The sequence below is a fragment of the Durio zibethinus genome, chromosome 11 (assembly GCF_047325235.1).
Source record: "Durio zibethinus cultivar Kanyao isolate XHJ-2024 chromosome 11, ASM4732523v1, whole genome shotgun sequence".
Taxonomy (NCBI): Eukaryota; Viridiplantae; Streptophyta; class Magnoliopsida; order Malvales; family Malvaceae; genus Durio; species Durio zibethinus.
Window position 1 is genome coordinate 3,111,197 of NC_143172.1, and position 23,260 is coordinate 3,134,456.

The window sequence follows — 23,260 nt, forward strand, 5'->3', positions numbered from 1 at the left end:
AATTAGGTTAATAGCCAGTGACAACAGCTCCTAATTTTCACTATGTACCCAAAAATTAAATGTTTAATCATGTACCTCAATTTTCAATAAGTGTAGCAATTTATTCTATAATCTAACATCATTAGCAAAAATTAGCGACATAGCAGTCAACCCATAAAAATTTGACACATTACAAAATTTTACATGTGGATGCTACAATTATCACATAATTATTACGTGTTATAAATATTAAAAAAATAAAAATTAATTATTTTGAAATCTATAAAAAATTTTAAAACTTTTTAAAATTTGGATTTTTAATTCAAATTTTTAAATAAAAATTATATTTTTTTACAAAAAGTAAAAGAGAAAATTACGGTTGCCTCGAGACAGATCGTACTAATCTACTTTAGAGCAAATTCACCTACCAACAGGTTCTAGTCACCACTCCCACCACCCTTCCCTCTCCTCAATTTGCTTCTTTCTTTTTTTTTTTTTTATTGTTTCTATTTTTTTCCGTATTTTATTTTACAAAAATTAAATTTGTTTTTTAATCAAAATTTTTAAAATTTTTTTAAAGTTTTAATTTTATTTTTTATAATCGTCACATTTGACAATTATATGAGTGTACATAATCACGTGCCATTCATTTGTGTAATATTTATATACATGCTAAATTTTTATTGATATATGATCACATCAATATTTTTTGTTAACGTTATTAATTAATGGTTACAGTTACTTTATAGATTATTTTAAATTTTAAACATTTTATTATATTTTTTTAATATTTATATATAAAATATTATATATTGTTAATAAATTACATAATTATATTTAAAAAAAATTTTAAATATATTTTTAGATTAAGTATATTTGTTTTTTATGATTTTTAATTTTTAAAATTAATTTTTATAAGATATCATCATGTGAATTATTGATAATGTATAACATAAAATACATAAAATATAAATTTATTTTTAATTTAATCATCACGTTAGATATTTTTTAATAATTTAAATATGATATAGAACATTACTTTTTTAATCTTGATTTTCCATCCGGATTCCACAACTTTAGTTTACAAGTCGGCCTTGTAAAACTTGCATGAACCAATGAATTATATATGATATTATTTATTAATAAATTTAAATTAACTTTTCGTTTTTCTCCAATGGATTAATTTATCATCCCCAAAGGTTAGATTAGAACTACTAGCTGTGTTATTTTGGATTTGTGGTCCGCTATGCTCCTACGAATTTTTTATTAATGTTATGTACGATTATTGAATAATAATAAATATTTAATATAATATTTAAATTTTAAAAATTTTAAATATATTATTTAAATTATAAATTTATTAATTAATTTAATATTTATTTTTAATATAATTAATTTTAAATAATAACATATGTCGTATAAATAATTATTGAAATACAATTAATAAAATTTTAATGTAAATATTATATTAAAATTTTTTTAAATTTAAATATTATATTTATATTTTATTATAATTTAAAAATTATTTATAATATTAACTCATTTTCTTTTAAAGAACATTGTTCAACGCACAATCCAAATCGACAAATATTCTTACGCAAATCATCCCCAACAAAAAGAAGTTTCAAGAAAAATGTGAAAACTGATATGAGACTTAAATAAATAAAAATGTAGTATAAGTTTTTTTTTTTTAAATAAAAAATAAACAAAGGACCTTTTCCAATTCCAATTGGAGAATATCGTAAAACCCAAGAAATCAAGAAATTTCCGAACAAGGAAATTTAATTACGATCATTGTCATTTCGTCGATGAAGACGAGCGTGAAAGGTCATAAAAGTAACTTCATCTCAACGCCGACCAGGGTCCATTTTCTTTCCCAGGTCCGAGACGGAAACGTTAAATCTATACTTTTCTTCTGTTAGCCGTTTCAACGTTTGTCTACAGTTAACACGTCATCCGAAATTTTTTTTAAAAAATGCATAAGATAATTACCCCTTTTTCTTAATAATAATTATTAACTTCTAATTGAAGAAAGAAAAAGAAAGGAAAAATAAAAGCTCCAGTTCCTGGCCCATCTCCTTTTCCCCTTCTTTTCTGCTTTGATTACTACACGATCTCCATCTCTCCGCCTCTCCTTTTGCTGGATCGGTTAATCGGAGGTTTATGGAAACGATGTCTTATTCGGATTCCGACTCATCCTCCGGCGCTGGCGACTACAAGAATTTCAGGCAAATCAGCCGTGAAAGTAACTCTTCTCTTCTCTCTTTGTTTAAAGTTTCTTGTCAATCCAGATAATCTTAAACTTTAATACTCTCCAATAATTTTGCTAATGATCTATCTTGTTGGACAATCGTTAGTAACTGTTTGAACTTAATCATGAAATTTCAACTGAATATTTTCGCAATTAGTTTTTCAGTTAAATTGATAATATTCTTAACGGCCAAATTGAGCGACTAACATTTTCAGACTTGACTGAAATTTATGCTTTTTAGGAAGTCTCTTATTATGATAAGAAATTTATTTAAAAAATAAAATGGAAAACGGATAAAACGATATTGTGATCTTTTTATAACTAATCTGCGTAACTGTCTTTTTTTGCATTTCAAAATTTTGATGTGTAAAACGCGAATAAAGAATGTGAATGACATTGATGTTCAAAGCTCAACAATGCTCTCTCAAAAAACCTAAAATTAGTAGATTGTGCTATATGCTACATTATTTGTATCTTCCCTTCGTTTCGGAGAACAATTGTAAGAATGATATTCCTGACAACTAGAAAAGAGACATTTTGTATGATCTATAGTTGATTATAGTGTATAAGAGGTTTTTTGTCGACTTTCTGCTATGAAATCATGCATAATAGGATGAGAAATATAAAGAAAAAAGAAGCTAAAAACAGTTTGAATTTATGCACTTTGTAGAAGTTTAGGGATGTTTTGACTAGTGTAATCAAGGTGTGCGCGTTTGCATTAAAGAGAATTGCTGGACTATGTGCATGTCACTATCCCGAAGTGAGATGCTTTTAGTGAGGCACACAGGTTTCTGCCTAGGCTTCATCTAATGTTTACTGTCCCTTTTATATGGAATTGGGTTTTATTTTTTATTATGATTTTGATGTATTCTTTAGGCATGATCTTGTCTTGGACTAATTTTTGGTGGTTGAACTGATTTAATGTTTTGTACTTATTGGATGTATGTAAAGGATTATTGTATGAAATGCTTCGTTCAGCAAAAACAGGGGATTCAAAATCAACGTGGAAGGTAGGTTGATAATTTTGTATTTTTTGTCATGTATTGGCTAGCTTCTATACTGTTGGTATTGTTTACCAGTTACCTGAAATGCCATTCTTATTTCTCGCATTTCATCTCTTCTAAGTAGGTGCTAATCATGGACAAAGTTACGGTTAAGATAATGTCTAACTCTTGCAAGATGGCCGACATCACATCAGAAGGAGTTTCATGTAAGCCAAGCTTCATTTACTTTTGTTTCGGTTATTGTCGCATAACAATTGGTTTAAGATGACGGGCAATGCAATAATGAATAAGCTGCATAAGATATGTCGTCATCTTAAAATTTGAAGGATCATGTTATCTTCCTGTAAGTGTAATTATTCTGGTTTTGTGGTGCAGTGGTAGAAGACATATACAGACGTAGACAGCCATTGCCATCATTGGATGCTATATACTTCATGCAACCAACCAAAGAGAAGTAAAGTATTTTCCCTTTACTGAGTTTCAATTATTAAGTTACTCTTTAGCTGGGTAAGTATTTTCTCTTGTGGGCTTGGGTCTTATGTGGGGATCACAATGTATTCCATTTTTTCCCCTTTTGTTACACTTATTAATTTTACATTTATTGGAGCATAAACGCTAGTCTATTTTTCAACAGTTGCAGACACCATATTGAGCATTTTCGCATGATATGCCTACAGTCATAACTTGGTTACCTATATCTTAGATGGCCTTATATCATACTTCCAATATCAGAAATTAAGCTTGTTGAAGCCTTATTTTGTTCTATTTTTTAATTTATTTTTCCCTTTTAGTGAAGATGCATGCATGAATGTATTCTTTTGCACAAGATGTAGTTGTGTTAATCAGTTTCAAAAGGATTAATGTGAGACTTATATGCCATAATGTCATATTCCTATTTCTCTCGTGGTTTTTTTTCTCACCCTTTGTTGCTTCACTTATTTACTTTTGCAGTGTTATTGTGTTCTTGTCTGACATGTCTGGAAGGACACCCTTATACAAGAAGTATGTGAAAGACTTCTATTTTGTACATGTACTTATATGTGTAGTTATATCTTCTGAATTTAGCGCATGTTACAGTTTCTGATATATTTTTTCCTTTTGTTTTGTATGTCGAAGGGCATTTGTTTACTTTAGTTCACCTATTTCAAGAGAATTGGTTGCTCATATTAAGAAGGATTCAAGTGTCTTGCCTCGCATAGGTGCATTGAGAGAGGTTAGATTTTTGTTCTTTAGATTGGCCATTGTGCAAACTGGTCTCATTATTGTCTCTTTCTTTCTCTGATTCTCTCTCTTTTTTCTATTGATTATTGAGTTTTCTGTAGATGTTCATTTTTTTTTGCATTGTAATATGCAGATGAATTTGGAGTACTTTGCAATAGACAGTCAGGTATATGATTTGGTCACTTAGTTGAATACTGCACAAAATAAATTCAATTAAAATAGTGGTCATCACTTTTTTTCCCTTGAAAAACAAATATAATGGACTACATGGCGTTTCATATTATTATGACGATCAGTTCATTTGGATTTGCTTTGAACTTGCATTTAGAGACATCAAGGTTAAAATTTGAGATGCAAATTTTGGCAAAAAATGAGCCTTATAAAAACCTTGGTGGTTTAAGCTTGAAAAACCTTTTCCCTAGAATAAATATTATATTCATATATTGGAATATAACCAGTTGATGTTTCCTATCTTTGGAAGATAATGGTTTTGAAAGACTTTAATGTTGAGTTTTAAGCAAGCTATGTTTCTTATGGCATATGATGAAGCCTAGGTGTTTCTTTAACACTATCTAATTTGAGCTAATGGCTTATCAACATTTTTGTTAACTGTAACTTTCTTCCCAATAGGGTTTTATCACTGATAATGGGAAGGCTCTAGAGGACCTTTTTGGTAATGAGGAAAATACTCGCATAGGTGATGCATGTTTGAATGTGATGGCTACCCGCATTGCTACAGTTTTTGCTTCATTAAGGGTATATGCAACGGCTTTTAAATCTTTATCCTCATATGTATTGAGAATTTTCTGAGATGTGTTTATTTGTCAGGAGTTTCCTTTTGTGCGCTACCGGGCTGCCAAGTCTCTTGATTCAATGACCATGACTACTTTCCGTGATCTAATTCCCACCAAGCTTGCTGCTGGAATCTGGAATTGTCTTGTGAAACATAAATCAATTCCTAACTTCCCTCAGAAAGAAACATGCGAGTTGCTCATCCTTGACAGATCTATAGATCAGGTTTGCATATTAATATTGGTTGTAAGCTAATGACATCTGCATTATATAATTATCCAATTTGCTTATGATAATTGGATAATTTCTATTTGTAGATTGCTCCTGTCATACATGAGTGGACTTATGATGCCATGTGCCATGATTTACTGAATATGGAGGGGAATAAATATGTGCATGAGGTATGTTCGTTGTTAGATACTATGCATGCTCCCGATTTCATTGTAAATTTTCTTTTGGTTTTTGTGTATCAAGCAATTGTACTGTTTAGGTTCCAAGCAAAACAGGAGGCGCTCCTGAGAAAAAGGAGGTTCTTTTGGAGGAGCATGATCCAATATGGCTGGAGCTTCGCCATGCACATATAGCAGACGTATGTATGGAGCTTTTCTACATTGTATACACAACCTATATTGCACTGACTTTTCATTTCCCTCAAGTTCTTGTGTTGGAAACTTGTCAGATATGTCAAAGTGGACATGGATATGTGGTCTTGACTGTCTTGTATAAGGAAAAACTTTAACAAAATTGAATGCATCAATGTCAAGCCCATGCCCATGTCCAATACCCCTGATTCTGAGCAACATAGCACTCAGTGTTGAATGCTGATTGACCTTTGATGTATTTTTAGGCTAGTGAAAGGTTGCATGAGAAGATGACCAATTTCGTATCAAAGAATAAAGCTGCACAACTTCAACATGGTTCAAGGTTTGTGTAAATGTGTTTTTACTTTTTTCATTATATGCATGAAAGTTCTTGGGAATATAGTCTTCTCACCTGGCACCTTCTGATTGGTTCATCGATGTTGTAAAAATGAGATAGTTATTCATCACTTGATCCATTTTTAGAAAATTGTTTTAACTGATTTTGAATCTTTATTATATGGTCCTAAGATTCATTATGTAATTATGGACGTTGATAGTTGTTAGCTCTATGATCTACTGATGTGGTCATGGTCATATGCCAAGAAGTTAGAAACAATTACTAGTTCTGAAATGCAACTGCTGAAAATTTAACTTAAATATTTTAAATATGATGAAGCTCTAATATTTTGTGCTTAGGGAATTTATTTGTGACTTTTAGCTATGTCATGACTCTTCTCTCACCTTAAATTCAACATATTTATAGAGATAGCGGTGAACTTTCAACAAGGGAATTACAAAAAATGGTTCAAGCATTGCCACAATACAGTGAACAAATTGACAAGCTCTCCCTTCATGTAGAGGTTAGTTTCTTGTCTGTGCAAAAGCATGAAATTAATTGCCCCAGATTTCTGCCCTCCGCCCCTTGTTAGCAAAGTGGAGAAGCTATCTATTTTTGTTGTCAGACTTATCTATGGTACCAACCTTTTTTATTCCTTTGAATCATCAGATTCTTTGTCACACATACATTGAGTTTTTAGATATTACTTTTTGATACATATACTTAGCTTTGTAGCATCGCTGTTTTTATTATCATATATTTCCTTAGTCTAATGTTCCAGTTTTCATTAAAGCCTTGGAAGTGAAAGAACCTTTTAAATATCTGTATGATTCATGGGAATCCTTTTTTTTTCTGTTCGAGCACTGCCTGTGTTACCAGGCTGATGCCATCTCTTTTTCTGACACAATTACACGCGTAACTTATAAGTTAATACCTCCTATTCATGTCTGAGAGCTGCCAATATTTACCTAAAGAAAATGGATGCTAATGTTTCAACTTCCAAGCTTCATGCGTTTCCTAACCAATTTCAGATGTATGAATCATTATATCTTATAACTGAAAGTAAATATACCTGATTATCAAAACTTTACTGTAGGATCCATGACTTCATGCAGATTTGGTTCTATAATTGCAGATTGCTGGAAAAATCAACCGGATCATCAGGGAGCAAGGGCTTCGAGAACTTGGACAACTGGAGCAAGACCTTGTTTTTGGTGATGCAGGAATGAAAGATGTAATTAAATTTTTGACCACAAATGAGGTCAGAACTTTTACTAGTATAAATGGATGTATTCTATTTTGTCAACATTTCTAAAACCTAGAAATGCCACTTTTTGCAGGAAGTATCTCGTGAAAATAAGTTGCGCTTATTGATGATTCTTGCAGCCATTTACCCTGAGAAGTTTGAGGGTGAAAAGGGTCTTAATTTGATGAAGGTTGCTACATTTTTTTTTTCTATTTTCATTATTTCTGTTTCATCCCCACCCTTCCTTCCCCCCCCCCCTTCCTACTCCTACAGGATCACAACACTATCCTTTTTTATAGGGGATATGAGATCAAGCAGTTTTCAGGTTGATAATAATGTTTCTCCAACCTGATGTTTTAATTGTTTCCAGTTAGCAAAATTACCACCTGACGATATGAATGCTGTGAATAATATGAGATTGCTTGCACCATCATCAGATGCCAAAAAAAGCTCAGCTGGGGCTTTCTCTTTGAAGTTTGATATTCACAAGGTAAACATCTTGGTGGTTCAAAATCTTATGGTGGTTGATCTGGTGTTACAATTTGCTAATAAATCTGGGTTCTTTTTCTTTTTCTCTGCTCCTTTGCTCATGAATTGCCAGAAGAAGCGAACAGCTAGGAAAGACCGAAGTGGTGAGCAAGAAACATGGCAATTATCACGCTTTTACCCTATAATAGAGGTGTGTTTATACTTAGGTTTGAAATTCTTAGCTTTGAAATTCAAGGACCATTACATTTTGCATTTGTGACTAGCATACTATCTTCAGGAACCACATACTTTTTCAAATCTCAAGTAGTAATTCATTGTTAATAACTAAAGGTTCAAGGAGAGATTATTATTGCAATTTGCCTTGTTATATAATTGACTCCTACATCTCACAATAACTTATCTTAAAGAGTAAAAAGATAGTGTTGCAAGTTTGCTTTTGAAATTGCAAGTGTTCATGGCATGTGAATTGTTTTCCATTTTCAGGAGCTTGTTGAAAAACTTGGCAAAGGAGAACTATCAAAGGATGATTATCCTTGCATGAACGATCCTAGTCCAACTTTCCATGGCACATCACAAGCTGCACCTATACATGAAGCTCCAGTTGCTCATTCCATGAGATCAAGGAGGACACCTACGTGGGCTCGGCCTCGGGGCTCAGATGATGGGTATTCAAGGTCAGAGCTGTCTACCTATCAATTACCTTTGCAGTCATACTCATTTTGGTTCGCTGCTGTGTCAGTCAAATGTGATTTTTGACTGTTTTAATCCATCAATGCCACTGTCAGGACTGGCATGCATTATCCTTTTGCTTTGTTATCCTTAACGCTATTTCTGTGTGGTGAATCTCATTTTAATGTTTGCTTTCCTACCTCATCTCAGTGATTCGGTACTAAGACATGCATCCAGTGATTTCAAGAAGATGGGTAAACGCATTTTTGTATTTATCATAGGTGGAGCTACAAGATCTGAGGTATGAAAAACTTATGATCTGTCTCCAAGACCATGATGTTATGATGATTGCCATTTTTAATACTTTTATCTCCCAAAATGTCCTTCATTTACAGCTAAGAGTCTGTCACAAGCTTACTGGAAAGTTGAACAGGGAAGTTGTTTTAGGCTCGACAAGTCTTGATGATCCTCCACAGTTTATCACGGTTCTGAAATTCCTACAGCCACAATTTTCTATTCTACTAGCAGAATTCTTTGACAGAACCTAACTTTGTATTGTCATGATCTGCAGAAACTGAAGCTGCTGACAGCACATGAACTCTCTTTGGAAGATCTGCAGATATAAACCTGGCGGAGAAGGTAGGAATGTGCTCTTTGCTCCATCCTGATTTGTAATCATAGATGTGTCATTTCATTATACCCATTTTTTAACATTCAATGGAAAAATCTGCCTCTTGATTAGTGTCACATTTTTACCTGGCTCTTCTTTCTGCTTCTGTATTGTAATTGATGTGTATAATATTATTGTTCTTGATAGTAAATAACTCACTGAATTTAGAAATTAAACATAGTGAACCCTAACACTATTCTGCTTATGACATTTTTTTTTGAAAGCTACATTCGATGAACAAGATATCTGATGCAGCAATGTTAACCTTTATACGAATCTTTGGTACAACCATGATAACTTGAGAATAACAATTTGTTTATAAGGAACTTATAGTTCTCCGGGGAATAGCAATGCCAAGCATGTCACCCCGTGGGTTACCCCAAGTACCTCATTTTACATTCGGTTCAAGAGAGCAAGAGCAAGATGTTAACTCTTAGAACATCTAATTTCACACTTTGGTACAAGAGAGCAAGATGTTAAGTTTTTAACTGCGGATCTGCTTTGTCTTTTGACCGAGCTGGCTTTCTGCTTTTCTCTTCTTAATTTCACCCACTAGCCTCTTGATGTAAGAAATGTAGCCATCAACATCGAATTTCCTTTTGCATCCAGCATAGTTCATATACCGTATTTTCCCAAAAATAGGTCTTTCTCGCCATCCCTGAAATGCCAATGAAGAAGAGCAGGATGGCATGAGAAGCTTTTCTAATTCCTATTTCTATTTATTTTCCAACTATACTTTCAAATTAGTTTTGTTTGCAGAAGGCCTGCCACTTTAAAGCCTTTTTAACTGCATTGATTTGACATTTTACCCACTGGGGGTACCTTTACCTATGACAATATTTAACAAATCAACGAGAAGGCACAAGTAAAATAATGAAGATAAACCTGGTCATGCACGCCGCAAATTGACCACATGCAACCAACGTAACCATTTGGATCCCTCCCGTCTATTTCATACTGCAATGAAGAGTTTCATGTCGAACGAAGATGGCATTTTTGCACTAATATCATTGAAGCAAAATGTATCATTACTTAATTTACCTTGTCATTTAGATATATGCATATTTCAAGTGCCTCTTTAGGTACCTTTGTCCACTCAAGAATCTTTTTAGCCCAGTACATGCTGAACACAAATTTGAAACTTTCAGCAAGAGGATTATTAACAATAAAGTTATAGAATATGAGCTACATAAATTAACAAAAGCTTACTTTAGTCATAGTCAGAAACCCAGGAAAAAAGGAATCTGCTTTAGTCAAATTTTATGATGCTAATTGGCTGATTTAATTGTGCCTTCCAGTTTTATCTTATTATTAGATGCATGGCTAACTTTTATCCATATCAAATAGCAGATAACAAGCATGCAAACAACATTCTCAACTTGCAACGAAGAAGAAAAACTTAAATTTATTGAGAAGTCACTTGCCGCATAAAACCATGCATCTTCCCATAGTGAACCATCTCGAGCTGTGAAGCATTCCAAAGCTGAAAGTTGTGACAAAATAATAAAAAACTAAAAGATGAGAAAAGAAAAAAAACTGAAAACTCCAGCAAAGCATAACTAAAGCTGAAATTTACTAATGCATGATGCCATAAAGCAAAAAAAAAAAAAAAAACCTCAGCAATATATTTGGAAAGATCAAAGGGCACAATGAAATTCAAACAGTCACCAACAATTTGCTTACAGGATCAGCTGTTTGTGCCTTCTCCAATTGCTCCATCCTGCAGATTCAAGAGTCCTTTGAGATTCACTCAGCACAATAGAGACAATATCCCACTACAAAGTGAATTAATAAGACAACAGAAAACCACTCACGTGTAAGTATGTTCTCGCTTATCAGAGGCATGGTCCATCAAGGTCTTACGTGCCCATTCCCACGCCCCCTGTAATGAATCATAATTGGGCTGATAATAGCAAAAGTTATCAGCAAGTTCTCTACGCACGATCAACTCCTCTAAAAAGGTATCAACTGCCTTCAGAGTAGCAAGTACGATGAAACAGTGAACCATACATCAGATATGACAAACTACAAGCGAAAGCAAACCATAGAATGGTTTGAGATTCAACTGCAACAAACCTGAGCATAAAGTTTCCGGAAACTACGTGCCTCTAAGGCACATCTCTGTGCGGATATCTGCCCAAAATGCAGATATGGAGACAAACAAGAAAGAGCTCTTGGTTTTAAAGGAATATTCCGATCTGTAGAATAATTCTTCAACCTTTTTGTCAAGAATCCATCTTTGTTTCCCATCAGTGCTTCCATTGCCGCAGTTTCTCCTGGTTCGCACCATTCAATTTCAGGTACTTCTGCCCCATTCCTGGCCATAGGATGTATCAGCATTATCAACCCAAAATACTCTTAACTCAACTCCACCCAAATAGATAAATTTCTGACCTCAAAACATCGGCAATGTGACTGTCCCAATCAATCAACTGATTCAAGGCATCCCATTTCTTGTTTGGTGGTTGCAAAGTTGGAAAGTCAATTAAGTACTCAGGAAGCAGTTTATTTATCTTACCCCTTATCGTCTTAGCACTATACTCCAACTTATCCGATGCAACCCAAATAGGAACTATATTGTGGGCATCAACCTCGTGTATGGTCACTGAATCACTCACTCTCTTACAAATTTCATCTTTACAATTTCGAATCTGCCTTAACGGCGAGAAATCTGTAACTAAAAGTGAAGCTCCACATTCTCCAAGAAATTTTGATATTGTTTCTTCAGCTTCTCCCTAAAAACTCAGCACGCAGGAAAAGCTAAATTTTGGTACCAAGCATAAAAAACATAGAATCACAGCCTTCTATTTTCATTAAGCAAGAACAATGCTGCTAATACAGTCATTCATTTTAGACAATTTTTTCATATCATCGAATGAAGAATCGTATACAACTAAGCTAAGCATAATTTAACAAACATAAGTAACAAATTTCACTTTTTACTTGAACATTCAGAACAAATTGGTAAAAAAAAAAATTGTTTTTTGTCAACACTTTCTTCTAAATTGGACCATAATTGCAAAACACAAAAACTAAAAAATGGGTTATCTTTAAATGCATTAAAAAATAAATTAAAACCTTACTTGAAACAAGAAGAATGGAATCTGAAGAGCATCCTCAATGCTTGTTTGTAATTGACGTAAACCCTTTAGCATGAACCCTAGTTGCCTTGCTTTAGCCCCCAAGAATTGATCAAAGAGATTGAAAGCTACAGCCACAGGCACATTAGCTTTGTTGGCTTGATCAACGGCGTGGATCAAAGCCCAGTTGTCTTTTAACCGTTGATCTCTAAACATCCAGTACACCACGGGACCTTTTTTCAGTGGCTGAGATCCTTCCTTCAGGACATGGATCCGACCCGGTTGTACGGAGGTTAGTTTAGTTGATCGTGAAGATAGAGAAGCCATGAAGAGGGTAAAGAGGAATCGAAGCGACGAGCATCTGCTACCGTGAGCCAGGGGGGTGGAGGGCGTAGGCTAACAAGGCGGGGGTTTGAGGAAGAAGAGAAATTGGAGGGAAGCAGGCAACCAGAAACAGTTCAAGGTTGTGGTTTTGAAACGATATACGTGGACCTGAATAAATTTGACACGTGGCATAATGCCATGTTGTTTCTAACTGTTGATTTGGAGCGGCGGCGGCCTATAGGCGTTCTGTACTCCTTCTAAACTTCAACACTTCAACATTTTACTCTTATTTTTTCACCGAAAGGAAAGGGTAGTGGTGATAATTGTTTAATTGCTAGTTTTGATTGAATTCAAAATTCATATGTAAATCTCATGAAATAAATATAAATTATTCAGTTTCTAAAATCAAGATAAAATTCATATCTTGGATTTTATATTTAAGATTAACATCAACAAAGAATTATAAAAAATTTTCTAATTGAAAATCACTTAGAACAAAATAAATTAATTTATGTGATGAATCAACTCTTTTTTAGTTTATGCATTGTCATTTTCCTACTTGTAGTTGTGCCATCAAATGGATCTCTCAGACACAAAGTCTGAATCTTCAATGAAAGCAATATATATTGGATAACATTTTCTAAATTAGTTTGCAGCAAACTAATACACACACTTTTTTTGGTTTAGACATCTTATCAAGTTCTATTCAAACAATTTTGAAGGTTGTAGGGTGTTCAAGAAATGATGGTCTAAAGCCTGAAAAAAGAAAGTTGCAGCAGCAACTACATAAAGCAAAGGCACTTACTCAGCTGAGGATTGCATTCAGTGCCCCACATATAGCAACACCATATTTGCTGCATGCTGTGCTGCTAATTAGTCCTAACTTTTATTTCCATCTTTGTTGAATTGGTTGTGGTTGCACTTTTCATTTTTTAATGTTGTCACTTGTCGTTACACGTCCAGCTTGCCTAAAGACAGATTTCAATTTTGTAATATACATCTTCATCAAGCGATTGAGAAATGAGAAGTGTGAATTTTGATTATTGACTAATAAGATTGCATGTGATATGAAGGGGGATTCATATATAAAACTGATTCTTGAGCTTACATTACAGCTTATAAGATCTTAAAACTTTTGATTAGGTGCCTCTAAGTGCAGGATATCATATATTTGACATATATAGCTTTCAGTCCCTTTCAAATTGCTTCAAATTTCACACTTTCAGACATTTGTTCTTCTTGTCGGTTGTGAGGTTGGGCTTGAGATGTTTTTCCAAAATCATTCTTGATTTCTTCGATAAAACGAAACCATGATTTCATGGATACTATTTATAATTATTATGTGAATAACATATCAATCCCTTAAAAAATTTTGTAAACCTTTTAGTTAGTTTCTGTTCTTTTGTCTGCTTTGTTAGTTTCTGTTTTTTCTCTTATTTAGATCAATCATGCATTATCAGTTATTAATAACTCCAGAATCTTGAATTAGTAGATGATGTATTTATTAACAAATTAAGTTCTTGCATCGTTCATGATCATCAAACTGTAGACCCTCCAATTATATAAAAGGCAGTATGAAGTACTATATACGGAGGTATTGGCCGGTGTTACTTTTAAAAGTAGTATTTGAAACTCTAGATCATATATCAAGCTGTTTTGCCAGGGAACAGTCAAAACACTAATTAAAGTTAGTCCATGGAAGAATCATGAAATTTTAGGTAGAATTTTGTCATCACAACTTTTCCCTATTAGTAGTTTGAAATTTTATTTTCATCAAAGCCATTTTTCAAGGTATTGACTTGCTGAATCAATAGAGATCCCATGAAGAAACAGTCAGTGTTCATCTGATAATATATATATAAAGGCAATAGCCTTCAATGCTAAGTCATACATAGGGATATACTTTTTCTGTGTTTACTCTTTTTTTTTTATGAAGATATGCAGTTAGACATCAATCTTAGTTTCCACAATATCATTCTTGATTAGTAACTTCAAGAAAACGAAATCATGATTTCACCCCATATTGTCTAAAATTCCTATGCAGAAAGTGAAAGTAATAAATACTACTAGCTATAAAGCAAATGCACTTGATTCTAATTTCCTAATCCTATCTGCTCTTTATTCTCTGATTCTTGTATTTATTTTTAGGTTATACCAAAGTGACGACTGATTTCCAATAATAATAATCTTTAGTATTTCCTGTTCGATGCCCGACATAACCCCCCGAATCCATGAAAATAATGCTGCTAAGGTCACATCAGCAAAAATCAAAGAATTGTTAAGTAATGGTTCTCGTGCTAAATGACCAATCTGTTGAAACTTGAAAGTGCTCCTATCCTATCGGACTCATAGCAGATAGAGATTCGGTTCCTTTGATCTCCTGGTAGTAGTACTGTAGGGCCTTGAAACTTGAAACCCCAAGCAGGCAACCTACCAACACTATAACTACAATATAGTTATAGATTTCCCTAAAGACGAACAATATGGTCTGATTGATATATATAGATATTAATGAAACTAATAGGTTCAACACCAGAAAAAACGATTTGTCTTTATATAAATAACATAAAGATTAATTTCAACATATTTCTGCACAGCTTGGGATTGTCTCCTTCCAAAATTCATATCTTCTCTTAGGTTATTCCCAAAAGAAACTTGTTGGTCTGTGTTTGGTACACAAATTTGTAAGACAAGATTGGTTGGTTGTACTAATAAACAAGGACTATAAGCCTTTAGTCCTCTTTAGCAAGATAAGACTGATGTCTCAGCTGGAAAGATGCCTGAGTCAATATATAGAACTAAAAGCATGGAGGTCAAGCCTTGTGAATTGTTGTGACCCAATTCGAAGGACAAAAAATAAGTAATGGTAAAAGACAAGAACAAAAAAAGAAAAAAGGACATAAAGGAGATTGACCAACCAGAAGCAATGTCTTCAAGGAAAATCCAACGTCTAGTTTCCACTTTTTCCCATAAACGAAAAAAAAAGGGAAATTGGAAAGTGGCAATGGTTGGCAGTCTTTTAGAATATAAGTAATCTTCAAAGGTTCTTGTTTATGTCTGTTGGTGGCTTGTGACCCTTGTGAGGAACGTGAAACTTTCATGGCTTCTTCTTGTTTTTTATTTTTATCTTTGAACTTCAAAAGTTGTCTCATAATTAAAGAATTTTGACCCCTCGTGATACACATTTTGTCCTTAAATTCCAAGTTAACAAACTTTGTTTCTTTTTTTTTTTTTAAAAGCTACTATATATATATATATATATATATATATTTATCTAATCTGATGATTAGCTTGGGAAAACAAAAGCTCTTTTACAAAAGAGACCAAAGCTTACAGAAATTGAAGAAACAGATCCAACCTCATTAAAATCCAACTACAAAGAGTGAACTATTTAGATTAGACCAATGTAAAATTCCATCCCTCCAATCCCCTGTCCCTGGCTAATATAACTTTTCTTTTGGACCCTTGGATATAATCATTTAAAGTGGACAGTATTACAGGCATTAAAATAATGCAGATGATTGTGATCGAACCCATACTTTACATGTCTTCTTTAGGTTTTTTAATTACACAAGTCCAAAAAGTTAAATGCAAAAAAAAAAAAAAATTACATTTAGATAATGCATTCACATTTTTTTTTAATCTTATTCTAAGGATTTAAGTGAAAATTTTAAAATCTTTATAGGTTATAATAAAATTTTGAAAACAAAATTTTATGTGAGTTAGCCTTTTTTTTTTTCCTTTGTAAATTATTCTTGTAAATATTTAAAAAGGGAATTCATGAAACATGAAACACCCAATTTCAGTGCCCCAATCAACGCATACATGTTATACCAATATTACAAAGTCTGCTTAATCATTGGAAAAGCATGCTTATGATTTAAAATTTCAGTGTTTCGCCAAAAATGGGAAATTGAGTAATAATGTTTACATGTTGTTAAGACCGAAAAAATATCTACTTCAAATAAATTGCCGAAGCTAATCACACACCAAATAATTAAACTTGCATGTATTATTTTCACTTGACCGCTGCTGCTAGAATAACAATAAATTTTCTTTAATTAATACTCCACTTATTACTACTAAATTTTTTTTTAAACTAAAATCATATATATAATTGCTTAATTGCTAGCTGTTATTCTACTTGCCAAACCGGGTTTAATGCTAATGACATAGTATTGTATTTATTAACTCACTTTGCTGGTGTTTTAATTTTCGTTTATTTTATGATTAATATCATGAATGATTCTTAAATTATAGTAAAATATAAATATAATATCTAAATATAAATTTATTAACTAATATAATATTTATGAAGTTATTTATTCATCTCATATTATTATTTGAAATTAATTATCTTAAAATTGAGTATCATTTTATTTAATAAATTCATAATTTAGATAATATGTTAAAAAATTTTAAAATTCAGATAACACATTAAATATTTACATATGATTTAAAAGTTGTTCATTACATTAACTATTTATTTTATTACATTAAAATTTAAAAATACTAATTTGTTAATTGTTACAAGTTGCCCAATGTAAAATAAATATTAAAAGAAATTAATCAAATTCCATAAAACTATATCAATCCATGAGCTGGATCAAACCTTATTGATTTTGATAATCTTTTATCCAATACTTGAACAGATCCATTTATTGTTTAAAATATTTTTTTAAAAATCATTTTTTAGTGATATTTTATAAATTTTCATACTGTTAAATAAATAACAATTTTTTATTTATTAAATAATGATTTGGATCAGGATGAAACTTTAAAACTCATACTCAAGAGACAAGCTTGCGAGCTGGATGGGTAAATCAAGCTCATAGACAGGTTTAAATATTCATAAGAATTCCTTGTTGTTGCTTAACCAATGCATCACTTTTACCAAATAAATTAATGGGTTTTTTTTTCATTTTTTAAATCTTACAACTCATACTTTCTTTAAACTTTTGTCTAATCACGTGTAACACACTAATATATTTATTAATTACCTAACTGGGGTAATGTGGAAATAAAAAAATGAAATGACTAAAAAATAATTAAGCCAATCCAATCACATATCTTTTGATGTAAGCAATCCAATGAACTAGGAATGTACGTACCCACCAAATCTTATTTTTTAGATTTTATACAGTAGGTTGGCAATATAAATGTTTTTTTTTTTAACAAACAGCACCCATTTTGCGAAATGACAAAAATATCCTAGCAAAAAGAATTTCAACCATAAAGATAAAGGACAGTTTTGAAATTTGGGTGCTTGAATATTAGGGTTATATAGGTCTAAGTCTATGAAAATCTTGGGTCCCAAATCCTAGCCTTAATGTTAGTATACTTAGGCACTCATGTAAATAATTATACTCATAAATAACGAATAATCAAATCAAAGCAAGATTGACCGCTTGAAAAAAGTAGGAAAAAAAAAGAAAATTAAGTAAAACAAGGGGTTCTCAATCGAATTATGTTAAATGGAGGTTTGCCCCACCAGGCCATCAAATGCAAAACCAAGCACTTTTCAACATACCTCATTAAACAATTCATGGAAACCCCACTTTCCTGCTCAAAAATAAATTAAAATTATCCTTTTCCCTTTTTTATTATTATTTTCCTATTGTTATTTTGATTTTTTTTGAATAATTTGATGATACCAACTATAGCATTAAACTTAGTAAAACTAGAACTAAAATAAATTTTGTTTTTATATTTAAATTTATTAAATTATTAAATTTTAATTACTGAAATTAAAAATTTAATATTCGATTAACAATTTAAGTGATTATTAACAAAATTTGAAATAAACTAAACTAAAATAATATCTTATATATTTTTTTAACCTTTTGTTGCATTGGATCAATTAATTATGTAATTATTTAAAAAAGAAGGTGATTAATTAAAAAAGTTAATGACAATCATAATAGCTAATTAGATGAAGTGGAAAAAGGAGGGAGGCAATGGTGCCGTTGGTTGTAATTGAAAGCTAAGTTTTAACTGAAACTTTTTGTAGTACTTCTAGAGAAACAACAATTCCAATCCACCATGTGATGATATGAGTATTGTGGCAGTTGATTTTATGTTGTTTCCATAAGTGGAATTTAAGATTAGATATAATTGTTAAAACGATTCCCATGAAACTACTTGATATACTTTGAAATTGGTCTCATATGTTAGAGACAGAATGATGAGTCTCTTTAGTTTTAGCACATTCTAGATGATCAAAAACAATATATTTTCATCGAAATCATTCTTACATTTTCACTTAATCAATAAAAAATTAGGTGAAAAATATTTCGATGTGATTTGAAAGTTGTAACTTTTATACTAAATTAACGGCATTCATCAACGAATTATTTGTTTAATAATATTGAAATCGATTTCAATTTAAAAAAATTAAAGTTTAAATCTGAATCACCATCATACATGTAACTAAACCTATTCAAACATTGGTTGAATGAATTATTTTATGTAACACTATGATCGAAATCACAAAAAATAGTCAAGTCTATATAGTGATCTAATATCAAATAAATGTTATTCATTATTTTAACATATCATTTCTCTCACTTATTACTGACTACAATACTGTTTACTACATTGTTTATTTTCAATCTATGGATGTAGGTGTCATTAAGCTTAACTTACGCATTGTTTCCTTAAACAAATATATATGGCATATATGATTATGCATATAAATACGTATATATATTTATACACACATGAACATTTATATATGTTTTTAAAAAATTAATACACAATTCAAATAATTTGAACAATATGCATAAATTTTTTTTTTTTTGAAAATTATGTTGGAATTTCAATGCATTACAGCAACTGCTCAACATTTTAAGCATTTTTAATAATCTTGGTCACAAAATTTGTCTGAATAAAAAATGATGTTAGAATTTTATTTTTGAAATACTACATTTCACCCCACAAATATGTAAAATTTAATACTTGTTAGTCAGGGTATTAAAGATATTTTATATTTAAAATAAAATGAAAATATTTGTAATATATATTAAAAAATAGGAACAATTTTTTTTGGCCAAAAAAATAATTAATGGTAGTAAAATTAAGTATGACGTAGATAGTACGGTGTTGACCAATACGATTCAATTCCAATGAATCATCGTCCCGACACAGTAGTTGACCACGTGACGAAGAAATAGAAGATAATCAAAGTCTTTTTTTGGTTGGGTCAAGGTTTTAGTTATTGTCAGTTTCGACTCTGTCTGAACTCTGAGCTGAAATCCGAACCCTTTCCACTCCTCCCTCGGTTTTTTATTTTGCCAAGACAAACAACACTCAACGACCGACGGAAACCACCTCCCCCTTTGGCTTTTGTTTATTAAGCTAGTTGTGCCGACAGTTAGTATCTTAATTTTTTTTTATCATACGCCGCACATGTGGTCCCATTCCAAGGCTTGGACGGCTTTGATGTGGCTCATCATTCATCAGAGTTGGGCTTTCGAACCATCAAAGACATGAGTGTGTTTTTCCCATGGTACGAACGAAAGCATTATACAAACTCCATGATTATGACACGTGCCTCGGTTACTGAACCCCCTAATTATGTGTAACACACCCAATGCCTCTGCCTAGTTGTAGTTTCATTATTAAAACCCATTGTTTTTATTTTTGAATAGTAGTCTAATATATAACATTATACCACTGTTTAATTTAAGATTATTAATTGTGTGGTCCAAATTTCTACCACCATTTTCGGGGGAAGAAATTTTGTTTTCTTTTCTTTAGGGCACGAACATAATTGATTAATATAAATTGTGTAGGACATGACAAGTATTATTTTTCACTCATAAATTTTGAAAAATTCGTAATGTATAACTGATTCTGATTGGATAGTCTCGATCTAAGCATTAATTATAACTAAAATTTTTTGAATGAGCTGTGATGGAGAACTAAACTTATCGGCTCAGTTTTCACTTGAATAAAAACATAAATGGTGGACGTAATTTGTTTTTTTTATTGTTATTCTACTTTCGTAACTTTTGACTGCTATGGGCTTCAAATTTTGAAACGACAGAGCACTTTTAGGGTTGATGTAAGGTCAGTCATCTTGACCTTTCTTGAATAATGCCATTCCAGGGTTTCACAGAAATGATAGAAAGCGCAGTCCTTTCGTTCTAGTTGGAAGGCTTTTATCATCGAAAAGAGGTGATGAACAAAGCAAGGGTAACAGTTTACTTGGTATCCCTTCGATGATCTTTGGTCGCGCACATAGACAATCGTTCCCTAACAATTTAATTTTAAAAATCAACATATTAATTGGTTGCAACTTTTCAATAGTTTTGCATGTATTAAAAATAATTTATACTAATAATTAGTAAGATTCATCACTACCTAATTCCGAATTTAAAAAAAATTGTAATTACAAGTGAAAGGAAGAATTAAAACAAATATAGTCTCTAATGAATTCCTTATCATCTTTCAACTTGTGTAAAAATTTGAATCTTATATTATATATAATTTATTTTTATATACTAACAGTATAATTTTTTAATTTTATAAATAAAATTAAAAAATTATAATATTTTTTATTTTTATTATATTTTAAAATATATGTATTAATTTATTTGTGAAGTCTACAAATTTTATTGTCCAGTGTGATTATTTATTATATATATATATATTCATCCATCTTTTAGACTCCTCCCCCATTTGTGTAAAAATGGAATAAAAAAATGAAGATTCTCACAATATTTTCAACTGAACTTCAATTAAATGAGAGTATAAGTTAGGCACTTAGGACCACGTTGAAAATGTATGTAAAATTTTCATAGCGTGACAGATATAGACATAAATAAAACGAAGTTAGGGTCTGCAGGTAAAAGAAACACAAAGAGGTAAGACTTTTTGGGAGCATATAAAGTGTAATACTATAAGACAACCTAAAATTAAAAAAAAAAAAATGGCAAGTATCTCCACGTGAAAGAACAGTGAATGAAAATAAGGTTGAAGGTTCCAAAAAAAAGGTATAATTAGTGTATATATATATTGTAATATATATAATAATAGTAGTAATATTTTTTAACTTTTAATGAGCTGACTTCTCTGTCAAGGTTTGGTGGTCCAACACCACAAGGCATGACCCATCTTGGTGATATATAATAAACATACAAGTTTAGGCTTTAGCAATGCATGGTAAACACACATTTTTAGAATATTTAGCATTGATCACGTTGGTCTCAAGCTATATTATCTTTAAGAACTCCCCTGTCAAAGCCTTACTCTCAATGATATTTTTTTAGATATTAAGATTGGAAATAAATATAAAATAAAATTCTTCTTTCTTATTCACAGTCGCACACCGTATGTATAACAAATACCAATATATATATATAGTAACCATATTTTTTTTTTCTTCAATAAAAATCGAAGATAAAAAAATTTTTATAGGTGTTAATATTTAAACTTTAAATTTATTTGGTGATATCTCTTAAAAATAATTGTATGAAACAATTAAACATAAATTCAATAAACACACCTTTAACATATGATTGTATTTTAGTAAATTTTGTTAATAAAATTACAATTTTTATTAGATATTAGAAGTTGTCATGCATTAACCATGTTTAGTTGTACATATACTTGTGACAAGTATATATTTATTAGTTCAAGAACTAGTCCAGTTATGTAACTTTACTTTTTAATATTCAATATATTGGAATTATTATCAAATTTTTGAACATCAATGCCAAGAATAAATTTAACTTTATTTCTAAAATATTTTTCTATAAGACACATTTTGATCTGTGCATATAGTAAAGTTCATACAAATCTTCGTATATAAATTGCTCCAATTTAACGCAAACTCAGACAATAAACCGAGTCAGGTTTTTTGAGATTTTGATATTTATCATTACATTTCAGTCTCATTTTGATTATATATAAAAGAACACCAAATTAAGATGATGATGATGCAGACAAAATAAGATCAGTCGTTCTCAGATTTTTTTTCTTGGAGGTTGGTAATGCTAGAGAAAATTCAAAGAAAATGAGCAGTTCAATGAGTGAAACCAAGTATAAGGGAAAGAAAGAAAACAAAATGACAGAGAAAAAGGAAAGGTTGTATGATGATGAGAAGCATTCGAAGAGGCAAAGATTCTTGTATGAAGAGAGTGTCGTCCTATACTAATCATTATATTTCTTTTCCTTCTAGCCAAACAAAAATGAGTGGAGTGAAGCATACCCATACGCAGAGAAAACGAGAAAAAAAAAAAGAAAATAAAAGAAAAGAAAGAAAGATTAGTAGCTTAGTTTGGTGAGCAGTCAGCATTAACGAGTCTTGCCGACAGGAAATTCTGTCTCTCCACTAAATGATCAGTAAATAGAACAGGACCCCTAAAGAATGGTAAAAACCAAAAGCAACACAAATTCACTCCACTTTTTTTTATCTACCCTCTTTCAAAAGGTGAATCAGCACTTGGTTTTACATACATGGATATGTGTATATAATATATTTCAACTTTTTAACTGTGGGTGGAGGTGGGTGGGGTGAATCTAATTCCATCGAGGCATTAAGCCAAAAGGGAGAATTCAAAGTTCGAAGTGCTTTTTCGAGGTGGTTTTATATGTTGAGAAGGAAAAAGATGG

At 31.5% G+C, this 23,260-nt stretch overlaps 2 protein-coding genes across 6 annotated transcripts; one reads left to right on the plus strand and one right to left on the minus strand.

The window, feature by feature from the left end:
- The first annotated feature begins 1,995 nt into the window (after positions 1 to 1,995).
- Positions 1,996 to 9,466, plus strand: LOC111291487 (SNARE-interacting protein KEULE-like). 4 transcript variants are annotated; one of them, XM_022883302.2, is made up of 21 exons: positions 1,996 to 2,224; positions 3,182 to 3,240; positions 3,359 to 3,440; positions 3,610 to 3,688; positions 4,186 to 4,236; positions 4,351 to 4,447; positions 4,589 to 4,621; positions 5,086 to 5,211; positions 5,284 to 5,472; positions 5,565 to 5,648; positions 5,738 to 5,836; positions 6,095 to 6,171; positions 6,592 to 6,688; positions 7,301 to 7,426; positions 7,506 to 7,601; positions 7,782 to 7,901; positions 8,013 to 8,090; positions 8,384 to 8,574; positions 8,780 to 8,870; positions 8,965 to 9,054; positions 9,141 to 9,466. In XM_022883302.2, exons 1-21 carry the CDS (start codon positions 2,143 to 2,145, stop codon positions 9,192 to 9,194), a joined length of 2,001 nt encoding a protein of 666 aa, XP_022739037.1. In that variant the 5' UTR covers positions 1,996 to 2,142; the 3' UTR covers positions 9,195 to 9,466. The 4 variants fall into 4 exon arrangements, with proteins under 4 accessions (XP_022739037.1, XP_022739038.1, XP_022739039.1 ...); XM_022883303.2 differs by having other exon boundaries at positions 7,301 to 7,399; XM_022883304.2 differs by lacking the exon at positions 5,086 to 5,211.
- A 67-nt stretch (positions 9,467 to 9,533) lies between these two features.
- On the minus strand, positions 9,534 to 12,797 carry PHR1 (photolyase 1). 2 transcript variants are annotated; one of them, XM_022883308.2, is made up of 9 exons: positions 12,323 to 12,780; positions 11,634 to 11,974; positions 11,316 to 11,556; positions 11,054 to 11,211; positions 10,923 to 10,959; positions 10,664 to 10,722; positions 10,281 to 10,362; positions 10,125 to 10,196; positions 9,534 to 9,897 (listed from the first exon to the last, which is right to left on the minus strand). In XM_022883308.2, the coding sequence occupies exons 1-9, from the start codon at positions 12,644 to 12,646 to the stop codon at positions 9,724 to 9,726; spliced, it is 1,488 nt and encodes a 495-aa protein (XP_022739043.2). In that variant the 5' UTR covers positions 12,647 to 12,780; the 3' UTR covers positions 9,534 to 9,723. The 2 variants fall into 2 exon arrangements, with proteins under 2 accessions (XP_022739043.2, XP_089623814.1); XM_089767688.1 differs by lacking the exons at positions 10,125 to 10,196; positions 10,281 to 10,362 and having other exon boundaries at positions 12,323 to 12,797.
- Positions 12,798 to 23,260: the final 10,463 nt, after the last annotated feature.